A 27,974-nucleotide genomic window follows, 5' to 3' on the forward strand; every position below is an offset into this window, starting at 1 on the left:
GGGTACTTCAATTTGATTGGTTGGTTAATTACTGGCAGTGTCCAAACGTTTAAATCTATAATTTTAATCAACAGAAGGGGTAATTATGTTTTTCCTAATTGGGTTTGTACATAAATGTATTGTCTTATCCATTAAGATCCCTGGTTAACTCCCATATACTAAAATTGAAAGTAAATATAAGCTAGAGAAACACTTTGCCCCAAAAAAAGAAAAAAAAGGCAAAGAGGAAAAAATAAAATGTCAACAGATTTGAAATTATTTGTAAAACATCAGAGATTATAGGGATATGATTAGAGTAAAACACTAGATGGAGAAAGGTTTAAATAACTGTATCTCCCCATCGCAACCACCTTGAGCAACCTTTCTATTGGGTCATTAAAATCAACCAATGGTGTCGCTAATATTAACACAACCAAGTAGCAGAAAATAAGTTAGAAGCAGACGAAAGAGGTCTTTGAAAAAAGAAGGGAGGTAGTTGTGTGTTTATACATCTATACTATAGATCTGTTGGGATATGCAACTAGTTAAAAAAAATCGTTTCTGTCTACAAAATAGTTATTCTCAAAATTAGAATATTGCTTTTCAACGACATAATTTATAGAATTAGGTGCTTTGAATATCACAAATTATAATTAATATACAATATTTTAGAGGCCCTTTATTTATTGTAAATTTAAACAATCAATTCAAGAGAAGCCTGGTTTACAAATATCTTTATTTTGAAGCAAAAAAAATTTTAAGTTTCCTTTATTTATGATTTTTTAGATTTTAGTTTTTTTCTGTATATGTCAAATCCTTATTTCCAACAAGGACTGACGTCATTAATACAAAACAAACAAAACAACAAAACATTTTCATTAATGCTTTTATTTTTAGATTTCCCATTTAAAAAATATGCATAATTTTTATATTTTTTCAGAAAGAATGCTTTGAATTCGGATGTTATTATATACAAATGAAAATTAAAGAATAATATGTAAACTTTAAAAGCACGAAATTATCATGTAAAAATAGTGAATCTTATGAAAAAAAAAAGCTTGGAAGAAAATGACAAACAATTCGTCCAAGTGAATTATTTTAAACCTTGAAGCGGATTAGCTGCGCCCCTAGCTGAATTATTCTATAATGTTCTGGAAGAAAGACAAGACCAAGGAGGATATTTGGGAACACGATCCTGAATTAGACCCAGAGGTAAAATACTAATTTAGGAAAATATGCCCACCATTTTGTTGCTTTGAAATTTTTGCAGAAAACTCACAGATATTTAAATTTTCATTCAATATTTTCCTATAGATAATACTCCTTATAATAATTATATCAATAATAAGTGATTGGGGGGAAGGTAGGTTTCTTTTAATGAAATCTCGTAATTAATATTTTTTAGATCAAAATATAAATAAAGGGGAGGGGGGAGGCAGTAAAACAAATGGTTTAAAACGAGAGCCTGGCTTAGAATCAATTACGAGATATCAATAAAATCAAACCCACACCATAAACCATTTTTTAGCAAAGTAACTTTAAAAAATTATTATATTCCAAAACCTGACCAAAATCCTAACAGCCCCTTATATTTATGTTGCTTCATCGGCGGCGGTGCTACCCCTTATACATTAGAATATTGAACAATATACAAGTCTGTTAATTTTATAATTTTGCTTGAAATTTATTGATGTTGCATTTCTATTGCTTTAGGCATATTTTTTAATACTATTACTTCTGGTTTTCATAGGTGCCTTTAATAAATAGAATTTCGATTTCATTCACCTTCCTTAGTTTACAAAATTGCTGTTAGTTTAGATGATATTTTTTTTTTTTTGATTTTCACTATAGGGACATGTAAAATATCATTTTATCTTATCAATCTTTGCAACAGTTAGCTTAGAGAATTCGTATTGCAATAAATATCTTATACTTCTTTATTTTTAATCCTTCGCTTTTTATTCTTTGTACCTTACCTCGGCCGCTAGCAATACCATGATGATATTAAGTATTTTAGAGTTTCTTTTATAACCTTAAACCTAGAGTAGTTCAAATACACATACAGTTTTTATCAGATACAGTTGTGTTGGTCCGTTCCAAAATCACCTACGAATTAATAAATTTTTAGGGATGATGTTTTCTCAATTTTATAATATTTTCTTTGTAAACGTTGTCCATGTTGGCCAACGCTTTTGTTTAAAAAAATATATATCTGAGATATTATGATCTTCAAGAGTATTCATAAAATTGATTTCATGAGAATTTAATGTTGCTAAACAAGCAAAAACAGGCAGTTTGCACAAATAAATGTTCACACTAATTTCAACATTTTAATCCATTGTTTTTTTTTATTTTAAACCTGTATATTTTGTGTAATATTATTCGCTATAAATTTCGCCAGTTTTGCTATAAAACCCTATAGAAGTTAATTCCAGAAATACTAAATGCATAATTGTTAATATTTTTAAGGAACTCTAAAAATATTGAAACATGAACGGTAGGGGACCAACGTAATTTGATCTGTTTGGATATAGAAACCTTATTAATAATGCAATTATTTTTTAAGTTGAAGATTACAATTGTTGATTCAAAATAAACTATATGTTGTTTTTCAAAACCATGGATTTCAAAACTTTAAATGTCTTTGAATTTTCACCAATTACATACATATGAAATATAGATTTTGGGATCAATAAATCAGTTGGTTCTCTACTGTCTAGTGCAAATTTAATTAGCTTTTTTTTTGTAAAATAGACCTGAAAAAAGTAATTTTGGAATTAACTGTGCTCTGCTTCTAACCTTGTTGTTGCTTTGTCTGGCAGGATGTTGGAGACAGTGATAATGATGAGGACGGACCCACCCTGGTTACCGTCGATGATGGTAAAGGGGGCATCAAACAGATTAAGGTAATTATCCCACCAGCTTTTATGTAATAATTCCCGCATTTTTGTGGTCGCTATTTTATTTTAACGGGCGGATTTAAATTATATGAACACGTTTTTCTTGGTTACATTTTTCATAACGGTTTAGAAACCAACAGACAAATAGAGGTAATTATATGACTATAGCTTGTTTTATATTGATTCCTACATTTGTCAACTTTTGCAAATTTATTAAAGAAAATGTTAGGACTCCGCTTAAGTAAACAATGATCGACTCATCCGCCCACTGCTACAAACACCAAATTGTCGCGTGGGTACATTAAAAGCAAACTTTTAAACATTTTTGATGCTTTTTTCCGAGAGAACTGCTAAATCTAACTTTTTTTACTCACTTGTGCTAATAAACAGTTGGACAAAATTATAACAAAGCAAACAAAAAAATAATGATTTTAAAATTTATTTTGTTTTTATAAAAAGTAGTGAAAAATCCTTTATCTGTTTTAAATTCGAACCGATTTGGCTCTCCATGTTAGAAAGTTTATTTTTAAACTATTTTTCTGCCCTTCTCAATGCAGATCCCATTGATGTTAGATGCCTGAGAATCTTTGAATTCTCTAAGAAATAATATTCATTGGACTTTCAGGCGGTTTTACTCAGAATGCTTACTTATTTTTTTTAAGTTTTAAGGAAATAAAAATAATGAGGTAGTTTTTCTTTTGTTATTTTAGAGCAGGGTTAAGGCCACGCAGGGTTAGGGACTCCAATCCTGAAAAACTAGTCAACAACCCTTATTATCAAGTAATATAAAAATAAGAGGGAGGGTATTTTAGTTATTAACAATGATTTTTAGGGAAATTATCAGTTTTATTTTAAAGAATCTGGTATTAGTCCCTGGCTGCGCATTTTTAAAAACTACTAAGATAAAATTTTCTGTGTAAAAAAGAGGTTTCCAATCTCTCTCCAGACAAAACGCCTTTATGCTAGAGACGTAGTCAGTATACACTGATAATTATATCATTAATGTTAATGAATTTTGATAATTTTTCCTCTTAGTATTTTTTTGTAAAAAGCTTAACTTTGCATAAAGACACATTACATGTTATATAATACAATTTTTGTTTCTGTTTGCTTAGAAAGCTTAAATTAAGAAATAATAACTTTTTAATGTTTTTCTTTGTTTTCCATCGTTGATCTAAGACTAACACTGTCAAAGCTAAGCAAAGCTTTGCTACTCTATAATTCGTTTCATGTTATGAAAAGAATATTATTTGAATAAGATATGTAATAACATTTAAATGGATTTTTGAATTAATAAGATGGCCACTTAGAAGGAAGGAGGGGATTGTAGGACTTTTAATAACCAGATCTAAAACACAAAGGAATTAAATTTTAGGTCTGTTTACAAAAAGTGAAAAATCTGTCCCCTCCCCCTTCTTCATTTCTTTCAGTTTAAGATTTTAATATCCAGTAAAACAAAGTAATTGCATGTGAGTCTGCCCATATGTTACTTAAGATCCCTGAAACAGCTAACAGAAATTAGCCTTACAACGGTCTCTGGTAGTTCATCTTGAGATTATCCCCTCCAAGAGAAAAGAAGATATTTCCCCTTCCCCTTAAGATATTTAAATTTAAGTTGCCTTTTGTATCACTATATTTTTCCTTGTTTAAAAAGACATTTCTACAGCTTTTCCAATGGAAAAATACTTGTGCATGTAAATTCCTCTCGTCATGTTTCCATGTCTTTCAAGTGACAAATTAAGTTTTTATTTGGGTGTATAAGCTTTCCCCATTAACATTCTGACTACCTAAGCATTTTTTACTTAATTAAAAAAGATCCAATTTTTATCAGCTTGGCTACTCTATAATTAAGTAATGTCCGTCAGTCCGTCAGTCCGTCAGTCCGTCTATCCGTCGAAGAACTTTGATGGACATGATTTACCATATTTTGTTTATTAAAAGAATTAACAAAAAATTATATTTAATTACTGAACTAAGATGCCTAATCATGGATTATTCAACAATACCGTCTAGAATTTATTTTAAGTTGGAAAAGGCAAACATTCCGTAGATTTTGAATTTACGTGGCACAATGCGTATAAAGGTGCTTTGACTTTTGTGTCGGAACCTAAATTGGGACATAGTGCATTTCATTACCCTAGGTTAGGTAACTTTATTTCACTTTTCAATAAAATCTAAAATGCAGCCGTTTTTGAGAAAATTAGATTTGAAAATTTCAAGTTCAATTTTCATCCCCTAGGAGTTACCGCATAATCATGACAAGAAAAGCAAATATTATTTATTTAAAATTTTGAATAAGTTTGCTTTTATAAAGTTTTTTATAAAACCACTCCTGAATGGAGTTAATTAATGGCCATTTTTATCAGTTGCTTTGTTAAGGTCACGGAAATTCAGTCTTAAATAAATCATATATAGAGAGGTTTTATGAAAGACTTCATAAAAGCAAACTTGTTCAAAATTTTAGATAAAAAATCTTTTCTTTTCTTGTCATGATTCTGCGGTAACTCCTAGTGGTTGAAAATTGAACTTAAAATTTTTAAATCTAATTTTCTCAAAAACGGCTGCATTTCAGATTTTATTGAAAAGTGAAATGAAGTTACCTAACCTAGGGTAATGAAATGCACTATGTCTTAATTTAGGTTCTGAGACAAAAGTCAAAGCACCTTCGAATGCACTGTGGTGGAAGTATAAAATCAAAATTGCGACTTGTCAAAATTTATAGTCAAATTGAATTTTTTTTCTCAACTATTTTGTTAGCTTGCAATTTCTGTGCTATTTCTTAATAAGAAGTTCCTTGTTCATATGGAATTTGTGTCAAATTTTGTGCCTTGATTATTGAACACAATTTTTTATGTTTTTTGATTGAATATTTTACATATTTTAAATTTTTATATTAAGGAGATAATTCCCAATATTTATATCATCTCTACATTGACCACTTAAATTAATCAGAAATCATTTTTTTTTACAACTGTTAAATCCCCAAAAAAAATAATAATTAAGTAAAACAAATGAAGTGTCTCATTTTCAAAACCTAAAGATGCACTTTCAACCCTTTCAGATGTTTTCAATGAAATATTGTTTTGATTTAAAAGGTGTTCGTAGTTATTATATTGCTAAGGTTCGTTGACTATTATCAAAATATGTTTTGAATAAGATGAGACTTGAACTCATTCTTTCTTATATTTAAAAGTAAAAAAGGAACAGATATATAGAATTGCTTTAAAAAATTACTATGTCATACGAAAAACCATTATCCACACCCCTTTTTAAAATTTATTTCTATGCTCGACTAAGCACTTCTAAAATTCAGGTGTCTAGTGGTAGGTAAGATCTTAAAGTAAAGAAAAAACATTCTTTTTATGATAAGGAAATTGTTTGAAACTTTAGATAATAAATTTTAATGAATTATATAGAAATTTCAGAATAAAAACTACAGCAATTTTGCACATTGAAATAGATTCTGAAATTAGATAATTGGTAATTTGTTTCTAGGCAGAAAGCAAATTCATTTGTACAAGGAGACGGTTAGGTATTCTAAGAATATATTTCAATTGAACGTTGTTTTATAAAATTAACATAACTATAAAATAATTTAGATGTATTTAAGGTTTAGCATTTTTGGAAGTGGATTAAAGACTAGGAATATCCATTACATTATACGATCCAAAGAGTGGCATGAACAGGGTTTTACCAAAAGGCGTGTTTTTGAGAAAATTTCCCTGTTCAAACAAATTAGTTTTTGAACATACATACATTCTTTTTTTTGCTTATTTGTTTAACTTATACAAGCTTTAAGGAACATAATCAATAATTTTTTACACTTAAATCTAAATTTTAGAAAGAACATACTATTTAATAAAATAGGTTGTTTAAAATCAGCCACCTAGCAGAGCAAGTCTATTAGCCACCTTATAATCTGCAATTGCAAGATTGGATAAATCTTCTGACGCCCAATGTTTTTAATAGCGGATATATACCAACAAATTCAACGGCTCGCCCCTTTATTTTTCTAGATTTTTGTTAAACTACATTTCTTTTTTTTTCAGTTGATTTACTAAACCCCAGCCGAGTCGCCTTACTTTTCGTCAATGACAGTCAACCCGTATAATTGCGGCTGCAGTTCCCTGATTATGAAATTACTTAAATTTCATTTCTTAATCCGTTTTACTTAGAAAATTTTATTTAAGTATTTAAAAATATGCTATTCATATTTCTTTAGCAAATCATTACAAGAAACATTAGGACAATAAAAAAATATTTTGACATTTTGTGACAGCTGGCTTTGTGAATGCATCAATCTTTCCTCGCTCCCGTGGACAATGACACCCCAGATTTGCCTGAACAAATAAACTGTCAATAATGTGCCGTGACCTGAGAAGGACAGGAGGGGGGAGGGGATATTGGGCTGTTTGAAACACTAGTCCCCAAAGTTTTATAATAAGGTCTCTTATTTGTTGTCTTTACCACTTTTGGGACTTTTATTGGATTTTGATTGGTCGGTTCATGAAGTTGAGTGTCCAAATGTTTCAACAACTAATTGTAATCTACAAAAGGGGTAATTGGGTGTATTATTATTGGGGATGTACTTAAATTTATAGGCAATTTTCTTATCCCTTTAGATCCCTGACATTTATTACATTTGTAAAGATATTCTTGTCTGCCCTAAATGTTTTATGTCTTGCTGAACAATATTTTCAATCTTCATATTTTTTATAGAAATAATGTTGTAATTTATTTTCAATTTCCAATGATTAATTTTTAATAATTGGTATCTTTAAAAAAAATATTCTTTCGAGTTTACTACTATGTATAATTACTAGCGGCTTCGCCCCTAGCCTCTAGGGGCTTTGCCCCAAGAGGTGATTAAAAAAATTAAGGCGAAGTTCGTTAAAGGACCAAGGAAATCTTCTACAAAACCTAAAGAACCTAGGAAATCTTCTACAAAACCTAAAGAACCTAGGAAATCTTCTGCAAAACCTAAAGAACCTAGGAAATCTTCTACAAAACCTAAAGAACCTAGGAAATCTTCAGCAAAAAAAAAAGAAAGAAAAAAAAATGGGGGGGGGGGATTTTTTTGTTTTTGGGGGGGTTGGGGGTGTCCCACCCCCCAAGAAAATAGCTTAAAACCACCACAGGACCAATAGAAATATACCCTGAAGAGTAGAATCCAATCGGTTCAGTGGTTACCGAGATCTTAAGGGACAGACAGACGGACAGACGGACAGACGGACAGACATCAAGCTACTTTGTATTATAGATATCAAAGGCATTATTAGGTATATTTTCGAATGATGAAAAACATGCAGAGAAGAGGTTAATGTTTTGTCTCTTGTAACTGTATAAAATAAACAACGGAAAATAGAAGTTAAAGCAATTACAGTAAGAATTGTCTTTTTAAAAAGATAAGAAAAGTTATTTTTTACTTTTGTCTACCCCTTAATTGGGTGTGCGTTCTCTTCTGCACATGTATCATATTACTGAATAAACAGACACAGAGAGAGAGAAAGGGGACATTGGACTGTTCATTCAGAAGCCTCCAACGTTTTATAATAAGGTTTCTTATTCGTTGCCTTAACAATTTGGGGACTTGTACTGAAATTTGATTGATTGGTTTAGTGTCCAAACCTTTCAATCATTATTTTAAATCTACAGAAGGGGTTGTTTCATCTATCATCATTGGGGATGTACAATGTTTTTTTTAATGTGACAATGATTAATTTATGTGTTAATAGGCGGAAGTAAAGGAACACCCTTAATTAGATAATTACCTAAAAACTTTACCTCAATTACGTCTCGCATTCCAGGAGTAGTAAATACATTCATACATATGCAGCTACAAGAACAGATATTCATATTATGTGATAAGACGATGGGTGATAATTGATGTTAATCCCTAATTAAGATAAATAAACCGTGTAGTAAATTAAGATTATTGGTGCACAAAGGTTTTGACTACAACCCCATAAAAATCTGTTGATAGTACCGAAGCCAACGAATGAAGATCGTTTTTATAAACCTTTGAAGACAACTATAATTAACAGACCAATGTCCAACCCCTCCACTAGAATATTCTTATTGTGGACTTTTATAAAATATATGTTTTAACAAAATTGATCATTAGACAATGGACGATAAATTGATGTCCACTCCACTTCCAATTAAGATATATAAAATAAAACCCTTCTTATGATTAAAATTATACGTTGAAAAGTTTGAACACCAATGCTTTGTATTACAAAACTATCAGGATTTAATGAAATACCCAAAGCTAAAGGCAAGAAATTAGAAATCGTGTTTATAAAACTTTGGGTACCAGTATAATTTATAGTCAAGTCTCCCCCCCCCCCTTTTCTAAAATATAGGTTAAGAAAAAGTAATTTTGTATTGAGGAATAGAAAAGAAGGCAAAAAATGAGAAGATTACACAAATATAACATGATTTAAATTGCACTGAATAACTATCCCTGTTGATGAATTTACAATGGAAATTTTGAATTAAAAGCACATATATCCAGAATTTTCCTAAGTAAATACTTTTTCGGCGGATATGGTGTCAAAAAACTTTTATATCTTAATCTTTCAGTCAGTAATGCATTTGTAGCATAGTTGGTTTTATATTTACCTTAATTTAAGTCTTTCTAATAAACTTTACAATCTAATTTATTTCAAAGGTCTAACTTCTGGAATAAGTTCTTATTTAAACATTATTGATAATTACAATTTGGACAGGCAGACGCAAATTAGTACATAAAGCAAATTAAAAGCATCCAAAAAAACTTCTTTTTGCGAATTCTTAAAGACAGACAGACAATTATTTTTTAAAAAAACTTTTTCCCCAATCTTTGAACAATCTTTTTGTTTAGGTTGACCGTCCCGTGGACACGCAGTCCGAGTTCGGGAGGATGTCTAACGACTGCAACATATCTATGGACGGGTTCAACGGGATGAAGGGTCTGCAGGGCGCAAATAAACCAAGATCTATGTCCAGGTACACATTTGGATCATGGAAAGAAAACGAAGTAGCGGGTTCGTCGTATTTTCACAGAAAATTTTGATAGGTTATTTTAGGTGAGGTTATGTAAATGTTAATGATTGCCCTTCAGGGTTAGGAAATAGGCCTCTCAGGGTTAGAGTCCCTCCACAAGGGCTAGAAATAGAATATAGGTTAATGTGAAAATACGACAAAACCCACTACTTCGTTTTCTTATATTATAAAAACAAGTATGATAAAATGAGTGCTGAAGCAGACATAGAGAGGCAAATAGACCTTCACAATTACGGCTTATGAAGCAAAGCTTTAAGTTGTTCAATTGTTTATTAACTGTTTTTAAATACTTGATTATATATATTGTAAATGTACAAGTTATTGTATGCTCCGAGTAGACATTATCTTTAGAGTCATAACCATGTAATCCGAATAAGTTTTGCATCGTTCTAGTAATTACCTAGTAAGGTGGCAAGAATGTTAAATTATGTAAATTTTAGGAGTTGACAAATCTTAAAAGATCATGTTTATTATGAACAAATTGAACTCTTGATAATCAATAAAGAGATACTAAGACCCTCTGAAAAAGTCTTAATATTCAAATTTCTAGATTTACAATTCAGAGCTAACCTAAAGTTTTGAAAATCTACAATTAAAATAATTTAGATTTTATTACTTTTAATATATCAAAATTTCTAAAAGCATGCGGAATTGTCAAAAATAAAAGAAAAAATTAGAGGTGATAGTTTTCCATCATTAGAAAATTCTTCTCATATTGTCCATACTTAAATAAGAAAACTGTTAATTTCACAAACATTTTCTTAATGAACATAGCGACTAGGATAGGATATAGCACTTGGAGAGAAAAATATTGCCCTCGCCTTTGGTCAGTGAAAATGTTTTAGTAACACAGCTAATAAAACATAAACTTTCAAAAAAAAAACCTCTTATAGACGTTTTCCTAACAATTTTTTAATTCGCTACGATAATTGTCCAATGTCCTTGTTTATTAACAAAAACTTTGATGCAAAATAATTTTTCTTACTCTGCCTAGCTTATCCCTGTCATCTTAATGAAAATTCAAACATTTTTTGAACAATTTTCGTGAAGTTAAACTAATTATCTATTAAGCAATAGACATTTAGGGCAGGTATTTGACATTCAAAATATTTCTGGAAGTTATTTTTTTATTTATTTCATGTAAACGTTTTTGTACTATTAAGTTTAAGTCAAAAACAAGTGTAAAGGTCCTTAGAATGTTTCACTTTTGGTTTAGAATAAGTTATTTAAATAAAACTGAGTTTTCCGATTTTCTGACACAACCAGAAGGAATACAGAAAAAAGCAAACTATATGTCCTTGTTTAATGTAAAAAAAATAGTATAGAGCCAAAAACTGCTTGGAGGCATTTATAAGAAGCCTTACTAAAAAGATATACCTGTCGATATCTTTTAAATACATTGACACACAGGATATGAAATGATATCAAGTCCTATATATAAATAACTACGTAAAATATTTTCTTTCCAATCTATTTTAAGATCAGCTATTTACCAAAAATATCTGTTGGGTGGCGCTTTATTTTTTTTGCGATTTTTCATGGGAGGTATCTGGACTGTAGTACCCTACCCCCAAATGGCTATTTACCTTTCCAGGACCTATGAAAAGCTACACTGTAAAGGAGAACCCTATCAGTTCAACAGGTTGCTATTTCCTTCGGTATAGACATACAGATAGACATGCTTTTTCTTTATTTTAAGGATTATTTGGATATTAATTAAATTACGAAAAAAAGTATTATAATATACTATTTTTTTTTCTTTTAAGGCCTGGACTTGGAGAATTGTTAAAGTATGAAATGAAAGGAAAATCATTTCTAAATTTTAGCATGGAGCCACACTCTGAAAAATTGAGGTAGGAATAGTTATTTATCGCATTGTATTATATACAGCTTTCTGCGGATATTAAAATAAACTTTTATAATTAAAACTAGTTTTAACATTAGATTTAGTTATTAAAATACCATACATATCAAAAGGAGATAAAAAAGCTTTAATTAAAATTAGAAAGAGATAATAATTTTTAAGGGGGTTTCCATTAACTTCCCCCCTCTCTAGATGATTTTTTTATAATATGTTTTTACATATCAATGCAAAAATATGTTTTTTCCTAGGAAACGAATAGTATCTAAAAATGGTTCAGTCAATGTTGGAAAGACAAAAGTTTCAAGGAGGTAAAAAAATTTCATAATGCTATACCGAAATTAAACATTAAATATATTTTTTACATTTTATCTTTATTTTTAGAAAACGACAATATTTTCGAGATTTATTTAACACAATGCTAGATATGCAATGGAGGTAAAAATTGAATAAATTTTTATTAAATATCATCAATAATATTTTAAAAGTCTACTAAGTGAAGGAAAAAATCCTAAATTAGAAAAAAAAATACAAATTTTATCACTATCTTTATTTTTAGATATGTACATTTGTTATTTATGATGAGTTTTATATTGTCCTGGCTTGCCTTTGGTTTAGGTAAGGAAACTTTTTCAAATATGTTTGTAATTAGTTAAATTTTAGGTGATAATATGACATAAGGTTTTAGTTTTATATTTCAACTTTAATACGGTGCTTGAAAGTTCATCTTAAATAATTTTTTGCTTTAGATTATGGTTGATATTTTAATTCTAACTTGTTTGACTTTATTATAGCGGTTGATAGTTAACTTTAGTATGAGGATTTATAGTATAATTGTTGTAGTTTAGATTTTAACAATGTGGTTGATGGTTTATCTCATATAGGATGGATGTAGGCTATTTTTTAGATAAGTCTTGGGATAGTTTTAGGCTATTTTTCTGCTTTCATATCACTTCGAAAATACAGAGCTTCTAGATGCTAGGGGCGCATCCGATGGTTGAATTAAAAAGAATTTGAGATAAACCATCAAGCACGTTGTTAAAGTCAAAACTATACCAATATTTTAATTCAACCATTCGATGCGCCCCTAGCATCTAGAAGCTCTGTATTTTCGAAGTGATGGGAAAAGCAAAACAAATAGCCTAAAACTATCCCAAGACTTATCTAAAAAAATAGCCTAAAACTTTCCCAAGACTTATCTAAAAAAAAAAGCCTTTAACCATCCAGGGACCTATCTATAATACAAAGTAGCTTGATGTCTGTCCGTCTGTCCGTCTGTCCGTCTGTCCGTCTGTCTGTCTGTCTGTCCCTTAAGATCTCGGTAACCACTGAACCGATTGGATTCTACTCTTCAGGGTATATTTCTATTGGTCCTGTGGTGGTTTTAAGCTATTTTCTTGGGGGGTGGGACACCCCCAACCCCCCCAAAAACAAAAAAATCTCCCCCCCATTTTTTTTTTTTTTTTTTTTTTTTGCTGAAGATTTCCTAGGTTCTTTAGGTTTTGTAGAAGATTTCCTAGGTTCTTTAGGTTTTGTAGAAGATTTCCTAGGTTCTTTAGGTTTTGTAGAAGATTTCCTTGGTCCTTTAACGAATTTCGCCTTATTTTTTTTAATCACCTCTTGGGGCAAAGCCCCTAGAGGCTAGGGGCGAAGCCGCTAGTATGAGATAAATCATCAACCACATTGTTAAAGTCAAAACTATAACAATTATACTATAAATTATATAAGCTCGCATTAAAACAATCCAGGGACATATGTGAAGCTTCCATAGAATGGAGTACTCAATCGGCTTATTAGTTATCGTAATCTTACTACTTTATACAATACTAGCGGCTTCGCCCCAAGCCTCTAGGGGCTTTGCCCCAAGAGGTGATAAAAATGGGGGAGGAATTTTTTGTTTTTGGGGGGTTTGGGGGGGGTCCCACCCCCGAAGAAAATAGCTTAAAACCACCACAGGACCAATAGGTAGATACCCTGAAGAGTAGAATCCGATCGGTTCAGTGGTTACCGAGATCTTAAGGGACAGACAGACAGACGGACAGACGGACAGACAGACATCGTTCTACTTTGTATTATAGAAGACATGATGGATGAAAGTCCATTTCATGCTCTTTTGTGTTTAGTATGGTGGTTGATAGTGTATCTACATGGTGATTTAGAAAAAGAACATTTACCTTCACAGCAGGTTACAAACTTATAATAGTTATTTCTCGTATCGTATTATAAACGGCTTTCCGCGGATATAGAATGTACAATTATACGATTAAAACTAGTTTTTTAGCCCCGTGGTGCCGAAGGCACCAACTAAAAAAACTAGTTTTAATCTTATGATTGTACATTTCTATATTCGTAGAAAACTGAATATAATACGATGCTAGACATAGTTTTTTCGTATGGATGAGAACTGGTTCCTATCCACCGGATTCGAATAAATACGAGAAACTTAATTACAGGATATTTTTTTAATGGAACAAAAGTATTGCATAATTTAACCCACTTACCATTGATATAAATTAATAATCATATTTCTCTATTTAGTTAAACCATGAAATGTTATTTTCTAATACAATATGGCCCACGTTAATAAAGAAAATGAGGTATTAATTATCAATTTCTGTCAATGCTAAGTGGGTTAAATTAAGCAATACTTTTATTCCATTAAAAAAAACCTGTAAAAATTCTGCAAGGGACATAATGATTATTATAACTTAACAGCATTTTCATGAAAAAAAAATAACTTTTACGTCTTACACACAAATTAATCTATTTTTATCTTCCAAGCAGCAATTTAAAGGAGAAAACGCAGGTAATTACAAAATAGTATTTAATCAATAATATATTTTTTTTCGGAAAAACTAAACAATTTGTAGAGGGAGAAAGTCACTAAAAAAGTTAGCCATTTGACGAGATAAAAATGAGTGATTATCTATCTCTCTTTCCCACTTCTCCTCTCTTCTTCCTCATTTTTATGACGCCACCATAGCTAATTTTTGAGTGACTTTCTCCCTCTACAAAATTGTTTAAAAATTTATTTTACAACATTATAAAGAGGCAAATATTAAATTGTCTACATTTTTTAGTGTTATGTAAGTTAAATAATTAGGTATCTTAATTATTTTATATGTTTGTTTAGGAAAGTTCAGGTTGGAAACCTTGTGTCTATGAAATTCACAATTTTGCCTCTGTTTTTCTCTTCAGTATAGAAACCCAACATACCATTGGTAATCTATTTTTGACATATTTTCACATAGTAAAGGGGAGCAAAGAAGAGGGAAGGGTAGGATTGGGGAAGTAAGTGGACATAAATAAGTGCACAACTAATAAAAATCGGCATAGCTTATCATAACAGAAGGTCAGACACAGGGACTTCCAAAAGGGGGAGGGAAAGGGGTGATAAACCCCCTTAAATTTTTTTTATTTTTACTCCCCCCCCCCTCCAAAAAAAAATTTAAAAGCTTGGACGTCCTTGCCTCTATGATATAAAGATTACCATCCCCCCCCCCCCTCCCCTGATGATTTTAATTTTCAATTTTTTACCCCCCCCCCCCTTCCAAATAAAAAAGCTTGGCCGTCCTTGGACAGGCAGACACAAATGTTTTCCCCCCATAACAAACACGCCAAGGATTTAGATACTGAAAAATATTGGAAAACCAATGATTTTATTAAAATAATGATAATAATTGCACAGGTTATGGTGGGCGTCAGACTACAGAGGAATGTCCAGAAGCAATTCTATTAATGTGTATTCAGGAAAACAATAAAAATAATTTTTATATCGCCATAGTTTCATAGTTTCCCATACATTATCTACGGATCTATGTTTATTTCATTAATCTTAAAAATTCTAAAATATTTTTTTATCTTGTCTGCTTTTAAGATTTACACTATTTCAAAACTTTTTTTGTGTATAAATCAAAAAGGAATCAATTGGTATGAAACCTGTATGAATTAAAGTTTATTGTTGTTATAGTCAATAGCAGGAGTAATGATCCAAGCCTGCATGGTGGGAATTATTTTCAGGTGGGTAATTCTTTCTTTTAGTTTTCTTAAAATCTAAGTACTTTTTTTTATTTAGAAATAACAATATAAATGTAACATAATGTCTGTTGAAAGCGATATTGCTAACACCCAAACCGATACGGTTCTCCTTTACAATTAAGCTGCATATAGGTTCAAACAAGGTTTATCAATATTTTGGAGAATTTTACCTCGTCCCTTCCAGAAAAAGTCCTTGGAAAAAATACCCCACAGAAAATTGAAAGCATAGGTAGAGTCCTCTAGGGACGTACCCGCTACTAAGCTAAGGAACAAAAATCTAGTCATTTTTCCAAAAACATTAATTAATTAAGGACTCTTTTAAATAGCAGATAAAGAATATAAGCTTCTCGAAAAAGAAAAGAAACACTTAGGTTTTTATATTAAAAGTAATTTGTTTTTAATATGTGGAAAATGTGTTAATAAATAAAGTTTATAACTGTTAAACCTAAATTTCTTTTTAGTAAGCTATCCCGCCCTAAGAAAAGATCTCAAACCCTGATGTTCAGCAAGAATGCTGTTGTTTGCAGAAGAGATGGTTTCAACAACCTTCTATTTAGGTTAGTCTCTTATTACAGAATCAAAATTAAGAGGAATTTGATTTGACTATATTTCAGATAAATACAATGATAGATATTTATATAGTATTTTAGACAGCTTTCCGCTTATACTCAACTGAAAAATAAAAAGATTAAAACCAGCTTCGTTAGACCCAAAGGAAGGCCCAGGCTAGCAAAACTGGTATTCAGTTTGATATTTATTTTAATATTCGTGTAAAATTGTCTGTAGTTCGATGCTATACATGACTTTTCAGTTTGGCCGCATTAACCAATTGGTAAAATTGATTATAATCATAAATAACTTATCTGAGGCATATAAAGCAAGAAATCAATTTAAGTCACATTCATAAAACCAATTCTGGGAATAGTCCCTTTCGTAACATCGCCCCATAAGGGGCGATTCGTCGTATTTTTTAAAATGGCTTTTCATAGGTTTTTTTAAGGTTAGGTTAGGTTATATTGGGTTAGGTGATTGCCCCACAGGGTTAGGTAAATGGCCCCACAGGGTTAAAGCCCCCCCGCAAGGGCTAGAAATAGGAGAAAAGCTAATGTGAAAAATACGAATAATCGCCCCATAAGGTGCGATGTTACGAAAGGGACTATACCCAAAATTCTTTATGTTTAGAGTTGGAAATATGAGGAATTCCTCTCTGGTAGAGGCCCATGTACGAGCAATACTCATTAGTAAACGGGTCACTCAGGAAGGAGAGGTACAACCCTATCATCAAACAGAGCTCAAGGTAAATAGTTCAATTATTTTATAAGCAGCAAAGCTTCTCTATAATCATAAATAATAATCCATAGGACTTTCTGAGCTGTCTAGCTAATTGCAAAGATGCTCTTACTGAATTGTTGATATATAGGCAAGGTATGGCCAAGAATAATTCTGAAATGATAACTGAATCTGTTTCTATTTATTTAATGGTTGTTCATTCATTGTTAAAAATATGCTTTTTTTTGTATTTTCAATAATATTCTTTTTAATATTGAACAAGTATTTGTTTGTTGACAATTTTACGAATGTGTTAGTGCCTGAAAAAATGCATAAAAGCTTGGAAAAATTCACATATAATCAACACTAGAATTCAATGTCTTTCCTTATTTGTGTGTTTATGTATGTGTGTGTTTGTGGGTGTAGTTAAAGCGCAATGAATCTCATGTGAGTGTTTTTGTGCTTGAGTCAGTTTGATATTCAATTGGTTACTGTGTATTTTTTTTTTGGGGGGGGGGGGGGAGCTGGTTTCTATAAAACTTATTTATGATCGTTCTAAACCAAGAATCTTTGCAAAGTTGCTTCTGTATATCTATAATCATTAAATCTACCTTTATTCTTGTAAATAATTAAGAACTTTATAACTTTGCTATTCAAATACAAATTTCCTTTTCAATTTTATGTCATCACATTTATTGGTACACTGACTCTCCTGCTTCACTGCAATTTTTTTTGTATATATGTATTTAAGAATAGCTATCATAATAAAAGATATTCTGTGATCCTAATATACAGTAATCTATCGTTGTATTAGTCTAAGTGTACTACAGTAATCTCTGTGTACTGAAAAAAAGCTATCCTTCTTCTAAGTAATCTATTCAAGTATCTATCTTATTCTTACTTAAATATATCCTACTATACTGCAATCTATTTGTGTATCAATCCGTGTACTTAAGGAAAGCTCTTCTAATCAAATAATTAAACCTGGCACCTTTCACTCTACATAAGTCAATAAAAATAACAACGTTTTTTTGTATTGTTGCCACTTTAAAACTAGGTTCTGTCCGTCAGTCCGAATGACATATGATAACTCAACCAGGGGAATATACACTAATTTGGGTCGGAAGTAAAAGGAATAAAGCGAAAAATGTTGTCTCCAAAGGGAATGTTTGTCTGTTTATTTGCTCACTTAAGCATTTGAAAACTTAAGTGGGATTTGGGTTTCTCAGTTTTTTTTAGAGATAGTGGTATAATCTTATGTTTCTACTTTACTTAGCTTGTATCACCTAAACTTTTTGTGTGTTGATCCACCGAATAAACAGCATATTTATCTCTAATTTAACATTGAAGGTTTCACTTTAACTTCTTCCCGCACTCACTCCCCCACTATTTTGTAGATCTAGGCTTTTTGAGTAGCTACTCTACTGTGCTCTATAATTAATCTGTCTGTATGTTCGTCAATATAATTTACTTTGGCTCACAAGGTTCGTTTAATCAGTTTTGATATTTAGAGTCTATTTAATTATATTATTTTCCTGTTATTTTTTAAATAACAGTTTTTTTACTACAATCTAAGTTTCTAAGCTGCTCAACTTATGAACACATTTGACCTTGTCTTAAGTTGATTTAAATTAATGAATATGTGTTTTTCAAATTTGTATTTTTTGCATGCCTCTGATGTCTTTTAGATTATGCCTTATCAATACTTTGTCGGCCATGACTATTATTATTTAATGTCATAAAGTCATTTTAGACGGACAGAAAATCAAGAGTTTTGTAATGTTAGCTAAAGGGCCCATTTGGGTCAATCAGGCCTCAACCTGATCTGTTTGCCCTTTTTTCTGTAAGGAATTTTTTTTACAAAAAAAATGAAATAAAAAGTGAAAGAATCTCATTTAAATACAAGATTATGTGGTATCCGCCGAGGATAAATGGCAGACACCGGAGTTCAATTAGATTACGGCAGTGTGACAGACGTGGACACCTTACTATAGAGAAGCTACGCTTCTCTAGCATTCACCAAATAATAATCAACATCTATTTCAGTTGTCACTTTATTGCAGGTCTAAAGAGTACTAAAGCTATATACAACAAACAATAATTACACAGATAGGAATAAATAATCATAACATAAAAGCATTATAATACATATACAATAGTCAGTTTGGGCAATAATGATCCCCCATCCCTGGAAAGGGTGGGGGGAATTAACAATACCGTTAACCATAATAAAGCTTGTCAGATTCAATCATTAATTTTAGACAGAGGGAGGGGGTCGGCAGACCCCTTCCCCAGGACTCGGGGGAGGGCCGTTGGCCCTTCCCCGAACCCCGGTCAGGGGTGCCATAGGCATGGCTCACAGTTGCCGAATACCACAACTCTCCCCTCGGAAGGCTGGGAGAGGGTTTCCCTACCAGACTTCCGACAGTGGTTGAGGCCTTCGGTCCGCTCCTTAGGGCTAAGATATATACAAATGATAATGATTCAATGGAATCCTAGTGGTGAGTGTTTCTCAGGGCTGATGGGCTCCCAACGTGGGATAGAAGGCAGAGGCTGGCTTTGGTTGGCCACGTAGGTCAGCGCCGGCAGGTGTCAGGTTGGCTGGTGGCACAGTTGTTGCTGGGACGGTCAGCAGCGGGGCATGCTGGTTGTTGTTGGCAGCGGCTGGGGCACTGGCTGCCAAGGTGACCGTCTGGGCGGCAGCCTGACCTCCCGAGGGGCCGCGGGGTCTTCCAGAGGGCGGTCCTGGCCTGCCTGGGCGGTCATGCCCGCTATCGGCTGATTGCATGGACACCATTTCCTCGGCTGCTTCCCGGCCGATGGGAATGGCATCCCAGTCTACTGAAAAGTCCCGGGACTTGGCATGGGTGAGCCGGGCTCTGGCCAAGGCCTTCCTGTACAAAGTTGGATGGTACAGGAACACTTGTGACATCGCATTCATGGCTGCCCGTACACCTCCTTGTGCGGCTGCCAGGGAAATGATGGTCAGGTCCCCCAGCAGTTTGAGGATTAACAACAGCAAGCACAGTATGGCTGCGCCATCTCCCCACTCGTGAATAGCTTGTCTGAATCCAGCCCAGACATCCAGGGCGGCCTCCCCTTCCTCCGCCAGTCGGTCGATGTTGTAGGACACTATCCCATGGTCCCCTGTGGCCGAACAGCTACCTTGCTGAACGCATGAGCCATAGGACAGGCCGGTCAGCATGGCGCTTTTATACGCTGGGAACGCCAGCAGTTGCTGCCAGTCGTTCAACTCGGCCTGCGAATACAAACCCCCTGAACTGAAGTCATCCAGGGGTTCTGTCAGCAGCTGCTTGGGCGTATCCAGCGGGGGTGGCCTCTTCTTAGGAGCGGGGGTTAACTCTATCCAGCCTTCCTCCGCGTGCACAGTCAGGGGGTATGTGGAGGAGCAGGGAATCTTGGTGGCGTGGCCGCTATACACTCGTGTCACGGCGTCTACAAATCCTGTGGGCTCCACTGGTACTTTGTCCCAACACTCCTTGTGTTCACGGACAACATATTTGTTGCGTTGGCAGGTCAGCTGGAGTAGGACATCTCCCCTCAGCACCGAGAACGTGCTCCCCTGGACACGCACCGGGTGGGCCGGGTCTAGTTGCTGGAGCTTCCAGCAGTTGGCCGCTACTTCTTCTGCTGCTGTGCTTTTCATGCGTGTCTCCAGAGTAAATCCAATATAACCTGCATGGATCTGGGCCTGCAAGGGGACATCAACATCCCTGGCCGATACTCTGGGCAGCGCTGCCGCGGCTGGATCAGCTGCCACGAACAATGCTGGGTGGTTGGTGGCATGGGCCTCAAAGTCGCAGTTCACTATTGAGGTGGGGTTGGTCATATTGATGAAAAACTGGGCTTGATGGTCAACCAGGAACGCATCCATCACTAGGCTAGGCTGGAGGCTGCGGATCAGCCTCAAGAGCAATCTCTCCCCAGGTGGTCCCACACATAGGTTGCTTCTCCAGTGATGCAAGACAGCTCAGAATGGGGACATTCCAAGGCCAGGTGGTCAGATTGGGACTCCACCCGTCCATCCTCTACTACGTAAGTCTCTTCCTTGACCAGCAGCCGTCGCTCCTGGAGCACTAATTCATTGCGGTACAGCTGGCCCTCGAAGTGGACGTCCTCCCCTTCACAACCCACCCCCTCGGGGCTGTTGACGAGGGCGCCCACCATATCGAGGGTGAAGAACAGGGGATGGTTCAGCTGGAACGTCAGTGGCTGGGTCTTGCCTGGCAGCGTGTAGACTCGGTTCCTGGCCAGGTCTCGGCACGTTTCTGGATCTATCTTGGTTGGCCTCATGAGGGTGGGGACCGAGGTCACCTTGAGGTGACCCCATACCCCACACCTGAATGTCCACTGGGACACAGTGAGCTGGCAACTGTATCCTGTTGTTTCCCTAATCTTGACTTGCTGCAGGACGTGTACTTCATGGCCCAGGGGCACCTCCTGGTGCAGAGGTTCCGTGTTGCACATCTTTTCTTTATTGTAGGCTGTGACGTGGGTGGGGTTGGCACAGTCCCATCCCACCAGGACGTAGCTGGTTGTAGGCCACACAGCTGCCAGCAGTAGTCCCCACAGGACCATCCACCAGTGTGAGAAGCTGCCAGACAGCCATCTACCTCGCGCACGTGGCTGGGGATCTTCGGCTCGGGTCACGGCTGCCTCTCGGGGCTGAACACGGCTGGGCTGCTCCTGGCTAGATACAAGTTTCCATTGAGTGTTATCTTGGTGTGGCCGGGGCACCCCGATACCCTCCCCAATGACAGACTGGCAGGCGACTGGCGCTTGCCTGGGTGTCGGCTCCCCTAGCCCCAAGGGGTCCCTTCCCTTGTCCATGGCATGCCCAGTGGCATGGGGCTGAAGTGCGTGTGGCACAGGCTCGCCCTGACTCACGTCCCTCCCCTGCCCTAGGAACTCAGGTGCATATGGCACAGGCAAGTCCTTATATCCCCAAATTTCAATCTCCCCAGCCTCTGGTGCAGGGGGCACAGGCAAGGCTGGGGTTTTACAATGGTTTGGATACAATACATTTGTTAAATTGAACTTATCCTGGCTCGACTGGAAGTGCTGGGCAGCTGGGTTCCTTCGGCTGGCTGGGGGCACTGGATGGCGTGTAGTTGGGCTCTCCCTGCAGGCTGGTGGCGCTGGCTGGCTGGGGGTGACGGGTGTCACCCCTTCCTCTGGGACTGCTGGCTCGTTCCAGGGTCCAGGTCTCTCGGTGGCGGCGACGGTTGTCGCCCCAGGCACCAGGTTGGAGGCTGGCTCGTTCCAGGATCCAGGTATCTCGGTGGCGGCGACGGTTGTCGCCCCAGGCACCAGGTTGGAGGCGCTGGATAGCACCCCCCAGTCATCGCAGGTGGCGGCGCCGGGTGGCGCCCCATACATCGACTCTGATGCGCTGGCTAGCGCCTCCTTCCTCTCTCGTTCAGCGGCCGCCAGGGCCTCCCCGTACACCGTCTCAGTGACGCTGGGTAGCGCCCCTCCACTCTTGCTGGGTAGGCTCGGTCTAGCAGGCTCCATCATGTTGAGGCTAAACGGCTGGGGCCTCAGAACTTCTGGCTCGGCGATGTTGTTGGGTTGCACAAGCTCCGGCCCCAGGTGGTTGAGACTGAAGCCCAGGCCAACTCGGTTGGGTTCAGCCGCGCCGCCCAGTACGTTGATCCTAGATGGAACGGTCCCAAACTGCGGCATCCCGTTGGCTCGGCCCGCGGCGTTGGGTGCGGCTGCTTGCTGCGGTGGTGCTGGGGGCGCGCTCCCTTCCATATGGGCCACTCTGCTGGGCTTTCCTGGGGGAGCACCCTTGTCTGCGGTGCGCCTGCGGCCAGCTACCTGGTCCCAGTCAGCTCTGCACTCGGCCGCCGTGTGGCCGGCATAATGGCAACGCTCACACTTGGCAGAACGGTCACGGCGTGGCTGGGTGCGTCTCTCCTCTAGGCTGACTTCCATAGGCGTCGGGCAGTCGCGAGCTCGGTGGCCTTTCCCTTGACAGCGGAAACAGCGGCCTGGAACCTTGTCATCTGGAGCGACCTTCCCCATCTGGTGGAGACCCGGAGCCAAGGCGCCAATCTCCATTGGCTCCGACTCGTCATATTGGGGCAACTGGATGCTGGCAGATCCTGTGAGCCCGTCTGTAGCGTCCACTAGGCACACACCCTCCTTCAGCTGCTTGGTAATCATTGTGACGGTGAACATGGCTCTCCGTGTGTACTCAGGTACACTGGTGATCTCATGACTCATCATTTCACGTTTCACATTAGCGTTACGGATGCCACGATTTAATTCGTCCACTAACAACTCGAGATCCTCATGGCTGTAGGCGTCCCTATACAAGGCACACTTTGTTGATATGTATGCTTGTATAGGTTCTGTCGAGTGTTGCCTGTAATCCCTAAACGCTTGTTTAAGCGTCTGGGATTCAAAGGCGGGACGGAATAACATTTCACACTCGGCCTTGACCTGTTCGTAGGTCAAGGCTTGGCCTGCCTCGCCAAACAGATGAGAAGCCATTTCCGCCGCTTGCCCTACCAGTGACAGTAAAAGGGCGTTGCGGCGGTTGAGGGAGTCATGGGGCGGCACGCGGTAAGCCGCCCATGACATCTCGAGTCTGCGGATGTGGGAGCTCCAAGATTGCTTGGGCGGTCCTCTATACTCCGGCAGGTTACTCAGCATCAACTTGCGGTACTCAGCTGGGGCCGGCTGAGGGTCATCCTGGAGCCATCCTGGGGCTTGGTCGCCTCCTGGCGCTTGCGGCTGGTCCATCGGGGCAACGGTTCAACGGCGGGACACAAGGGTACAAGGCAATATTACAAATGATTTGTCACTTGAGGCTTTCTAGCCCAACAGCCAACACTGTTTTATCACTAGGTTGGTAGTTTAGTTACAAAGATACAATTTAGCTGTACTTATCACTAGTTGGATTCTGAGGTTGTAGAGTAGGCTGGTAGGGGTAGATAGATGTTGAGGGTCTGAACTGCTGTCAGGAACTGATTTGGTTTTCCTTTATCACACTATAGATAGGAGGGAGAAGCTTGTAATTCTTTATCTTTCTAAAAATACCTCTGTTAGATGCTATGGAGTAGCTCCGCTCCGGTGTGTGTGTGTGTGCGTGAAATCTCCTGTCCTTGCAACGCGCTTACGCACCGTCAAATCCGCGCACACAGGTAAAACGCGCACTTATCCCTCAACTCGCTCTCTCATTGGTCCGCTTTGTCCGTTGAATTTTATGATATTTCCGCACTCCGTTGCGCGACCCGTAAATGGCGCTCTGTGTTCCCGGTCACTAGCTCCACACCGTGGGCGGACTTAGTCAAGTGTGGGTAGGAGGGGGGAAGCGCGTGAGGGGACGGGGTAAAACCGTCCGTTCCCCCTGTGAGGAAGGGGGGAGTGCTGTGGGTTTGAGGTAACTGTATGATGAGGTAATGGTGCCCTTTCTCCTTAATCCTAGGCTTATCTGTTATGTCACCTTGATTGTATTTCCTTAAATGGAGAGTGGGCCCCTCCCTTTCCTCTGGAATAAGGGGTGTATTTTTGTTGTGCTGTAGGCTTGAGGTGGTTAGATTGTTTATCAGGGCATTGTTATGTTACATCTAGCTTCTATTTTTGTCCTTATCACAATTACATAACAGATTTGTTTACCAAACCCGTTCTATTTTTAGTTGTTATCACAATACACCACAAATCCAAGCCTGTTCTATTTTTAGTTTTATCACAATACACAACAAATTGTTTGCCAATCTTTGCTCATAAATCTATTGTTTAACCATCACACCAGGGTGGTAATCCCTCCAATGGGATATAATATCTGTTTTTCTAGATGGGTGGCTGCATTGTAGCCTCTCAGGATACTTGGAGTTGACGTAGTTTTCTCTGCTTTGTTGTACTACACTCGTATGTTGGCTCGCAGCTCGCAGCTATGTGGCGTGTTTCAGCCTATCGACGGCAGGGAATGTCCCGTCCTGCTAGCGCCGCTGATCCAAATCCGGCTGATGGCGGCAGGGAATGTCCCGTCCTGCTAGCGCCGCTGGTTCGGATCCTGCTATCTCTTGCAGTAAGGTTGGCCTAGTTTCAGCCGTTTGCACTTATTTGGCGTGTTTCAGCCAGTCCGCAGGCCTGTTTCAGCCTTTTGAGCGCCCAATTCTCCGTTAGATGTCGGCGCTTCTCGCGGTTCTCCGTCAAGTTTCGCTGTTTCACTTCCACAACTGCCGGATGCAGAGTTAGACCTTGCTATCCAGGGTGGGTAATTCAGGTTGCTTGTGTCAGTTTTGCCAGTTTCACTGCTGGGAGTACCTTAGCCTCAGCTGCGCGTCTGCTCTACACTTGTGGTTTGCCGTAATCTCACACAGCTGTCACCAAAAGTTGTGGTATCCGCCGAGGATAAATGGCAGACACCGGAGTTCAATTAGATTACGGCAGTGTGACAGACGTGGACACCTTACTATAGAGAAGCTACGCTTCTCTAGCATTCACCAAATAATAATCAACATCTATTTCAGTTGTCACTTTATTGCAGGTCTAAAGAGTACTAAAGCTATATACAACAAACAATAATTACACAGATAGGAATAAATAATCATAACATAAAAGCATTATAATACATATACAATAGTCAGTTTGGGCAATAATGATCCCCCATCCCTGGAAAGGGTGGGGGGAATTAACAATACCGTTAACCATAATAAAGATTCAATCATTAATTTTAGACAGAGGGAGGGGGTCGGCAGACTCGGGGGAGGGCCGTTGGCCCTTCCCCGAACCCCGGTCAGGGGTGCCATAGGCATGGCTCACGGTTGCCGAATACCACAATTACACCAGAAACGAATTCTTTTTCGTTGTTTTCTTTGATCAAATTCATAGTTTTTGTTCTTTACAATATCAAGCACAATGACTTAAAACAAAAGAATGGTGTGAAAATAATATTATAATGTTTCTTATTTCATACCACTGTGTGTTTATGCTGTTATTATATTAACACAATAGTATCATAATAAAGATATCAAAAATAAAAGGTAGGCATAATATAGGCCAAAATATCTACTTATATTAATAAATGATAATAGTTATTTCTCGCATCGTATTATAAACAGCTTTCCGCGGACATAGAAAGTACAATTATGAGATTAAGACCAGATTTTTAGACCCGAGGTGCCGAAGGCACCGGCTAAAAAACTGGTTTTAATCTTATGATTGTACATTTTTATATTCGTAGAAAGCTCAGTGGATATAATACGATGATAGACATAATTTTTTCGTATAAATGAGAATCGGTTCCTATCCACAGGATTCGAATAAATACGAGAAATAATTCTTATATACATAAGTATTTTGGATAACCTATTGAATTGATATGTGAGCACAATGATTCCAGATATAATAAGGTAAACAACAGGCCTAATGTAAATATATTATCTAAATTCCTGAAATAACTAAAGACTGAGAGAAAGTTGGCAACAAGGTTTTCTATTAAAGAATTGAAAATTAGTTAAAAATGAAATTATACCCTATTGAAAGTAGTAAGGTTTTTTTATTTGTTTATTAAGATCTCGCTTTCCATCAAACAGATTATGTTTTCTATTTTATGGAAGCTTCACATATGTTAGGCTATCCCCCCCTCCCCCTCCTACCTTTGAATACAAAATAGTTGTCTGTATATCCAGAAATATTTTGTAAAAGGTTAGAACGATCAACAAAGTTTTCAGGAAGGCTTGTTTGAATCCTAGGGTCAAGTTTAATTTGGTGGAGAAAATTATTAGTCTCCCCCCCCCCCCCTAAATTCATTTGAACGCAAATAAAGGAGTAAAAAACAATATTAATTAATTTGCCCACCTGTAAACATAATCTTGATATATTAGTGAGTATAATGTACTATGTTCTGTTTGTGTATGTATTAAAGATTGTATTACATTTGCCAGGTTTTTTTTACATTCTTACATAGCATTGTATAATAAAATTTAAGTAATACTTTTAAAGATATTGTTAAAAATTAGTAATCTAATTTTTTTCCTCCTATTTCGAGCCATTGTATTTAAAGTTTTAAACACAATTATATAATATTAGGGCCTAAGCCCCTAGATTTTCTTGGGAGTGTGAAGACTAAAGGTACACTCATCAGAATAAGTTTTAAAAACTTTCCTTGGACGTTTAAGAAGCTTTATGTAAAGGAAAACCATATCGGTCAATCGGTTAACGAGATCTTAAACTACAAGCAGATACAAAGATGGACATCCTGTTACTTTTAAATAAAGATAATAGAAAATTAAAACGTAGAGAATTTTTTTTAAAGAACTTACTTTACGTTCACTTGGCTTTTAAGATAACTAAATCAATAAATTTTATTCATCAAATTAACTTTTTTATCCAGTATGGCTTTAAAACCAATTAATATCCACTGGATTAGAACCAGTTCTCAGCACCTCGGGGCTAACAAAACTGGTTTTAATCTTACAATTTTTTATTTAAATATCCGCGGAAATTAAATAATTATTCATAATTTCAGGTTGGAACAGATCCTGACGGAGAAGAGGACTGTCTGTTCTTTATTTGGCCAACAACCATCGTTCATAAAATTGACGAAGAAAGTCCTTTTTATTCCATGAATGCAAGGTTTGTAATTTTATCTCTAATCTAAGATATTTCTGCTTCAATATATCAAAAGAAAACAAGTTGTTAAGCGAAAAAATGTTTGCCTGATTAATTGTAAGACTTCTCAAAAATTGTGGAACAATCGGTCCAGCCGTTTGAAGGATCTTAGGAGACAGATAGACATCCTATATAGTATATACGATACAAGTCAAGTAGAGTAATTTTTTATTCTTGCCATAGAATTGTAATTGGTGGGGGATGAGGGAATTACTCAATACCCCTTTTAG

At 36.6% G+C, this 27,974-nt stretch overlaps 1 protein-coding gene across 5 annotated transcripts in view; it reads left to right on the top strand.

Annotated features, from left to right (window-relative positions):
- The first annotated feature begins 923 nt into the window (after positions 1-923).
- The window catches only part of LOC145333993 (G protein-activated inward rectifier potassium channel 3-like), a 32,938-nt gene continuing 5,887 nt past the window's right edge, over positions 924-27,974 (top strand). For 4 of the 5 annotated variants that reach the window (XR_013884668.1, XR_013884671.1, XM_080179270.1 and 1 more), the window contains exons 1-14: positions 924-1,191; positions 2,802-2,885; positions 9,745-9,869; positions 11,693-11,779; positions 12,039-12,098; positions 12,172-12,225; positions 12,347-12,405; positions 13,911-13,972; positions 14,921-15,008; positions 15,476-15,535; positions 15,756-15,807; positions 16,287-16,382; positions 17,008-17,122; positions 27,602-27,708. Coding sequence is in view for 3 of the 5 variants with exons in the window: in XM_080179270.1 (XP_080035396.1) it covers positions 1,126-1,191; positions 2,802-2,885; positions 9,745-9,869; positions 11,693-11,779; positions 12,039-12,098; positions 12,172-12,225; positions 12,347-12,405; positions 13,911-13,972; positions 14,921-15,008; positions 15,476-15,535; positions 15,756-15,807; positions 16,287-16,382; positions 17,008-17,122; positions 27,602-27,708 (1,115 nt within the window). In the remaining 2 variants the exon portion in view is untranslated. The remainder of the gene's footprint in view (positions 1,192-2,801; positions 2,886-9,744; positions 9,870-11,692; positions 11,780-12,038; positions 12,099-12,171; positions 12,226-12,346; positions 12,406-13,910; positions 13,973-14,920; positions 15,009-15,475; positions 15,536-15,755; positions 15,808-16,286; positions 16,383-17,007; positions 17,123-27,601; positions 27,709-27,974) is intronic. The other variant, XM_080179290.1, reaches the window with a different exon arrangement.

Source organism: Acartia tonsa, chromosome 2 (assembly GCF_053477335.1).
Source record: "Acartia tonsa isolate MP-2025a chromosome 2, ASM5347733v1, whole genome shotgun sequence".
Classification (NCBI taxonomy): domain Eukaryota; kingdom Metazoa; phylum Arthropoda; class Copepoda; order Calanoida; family Acartiidae; genus Acartia; species Acartia tonsa.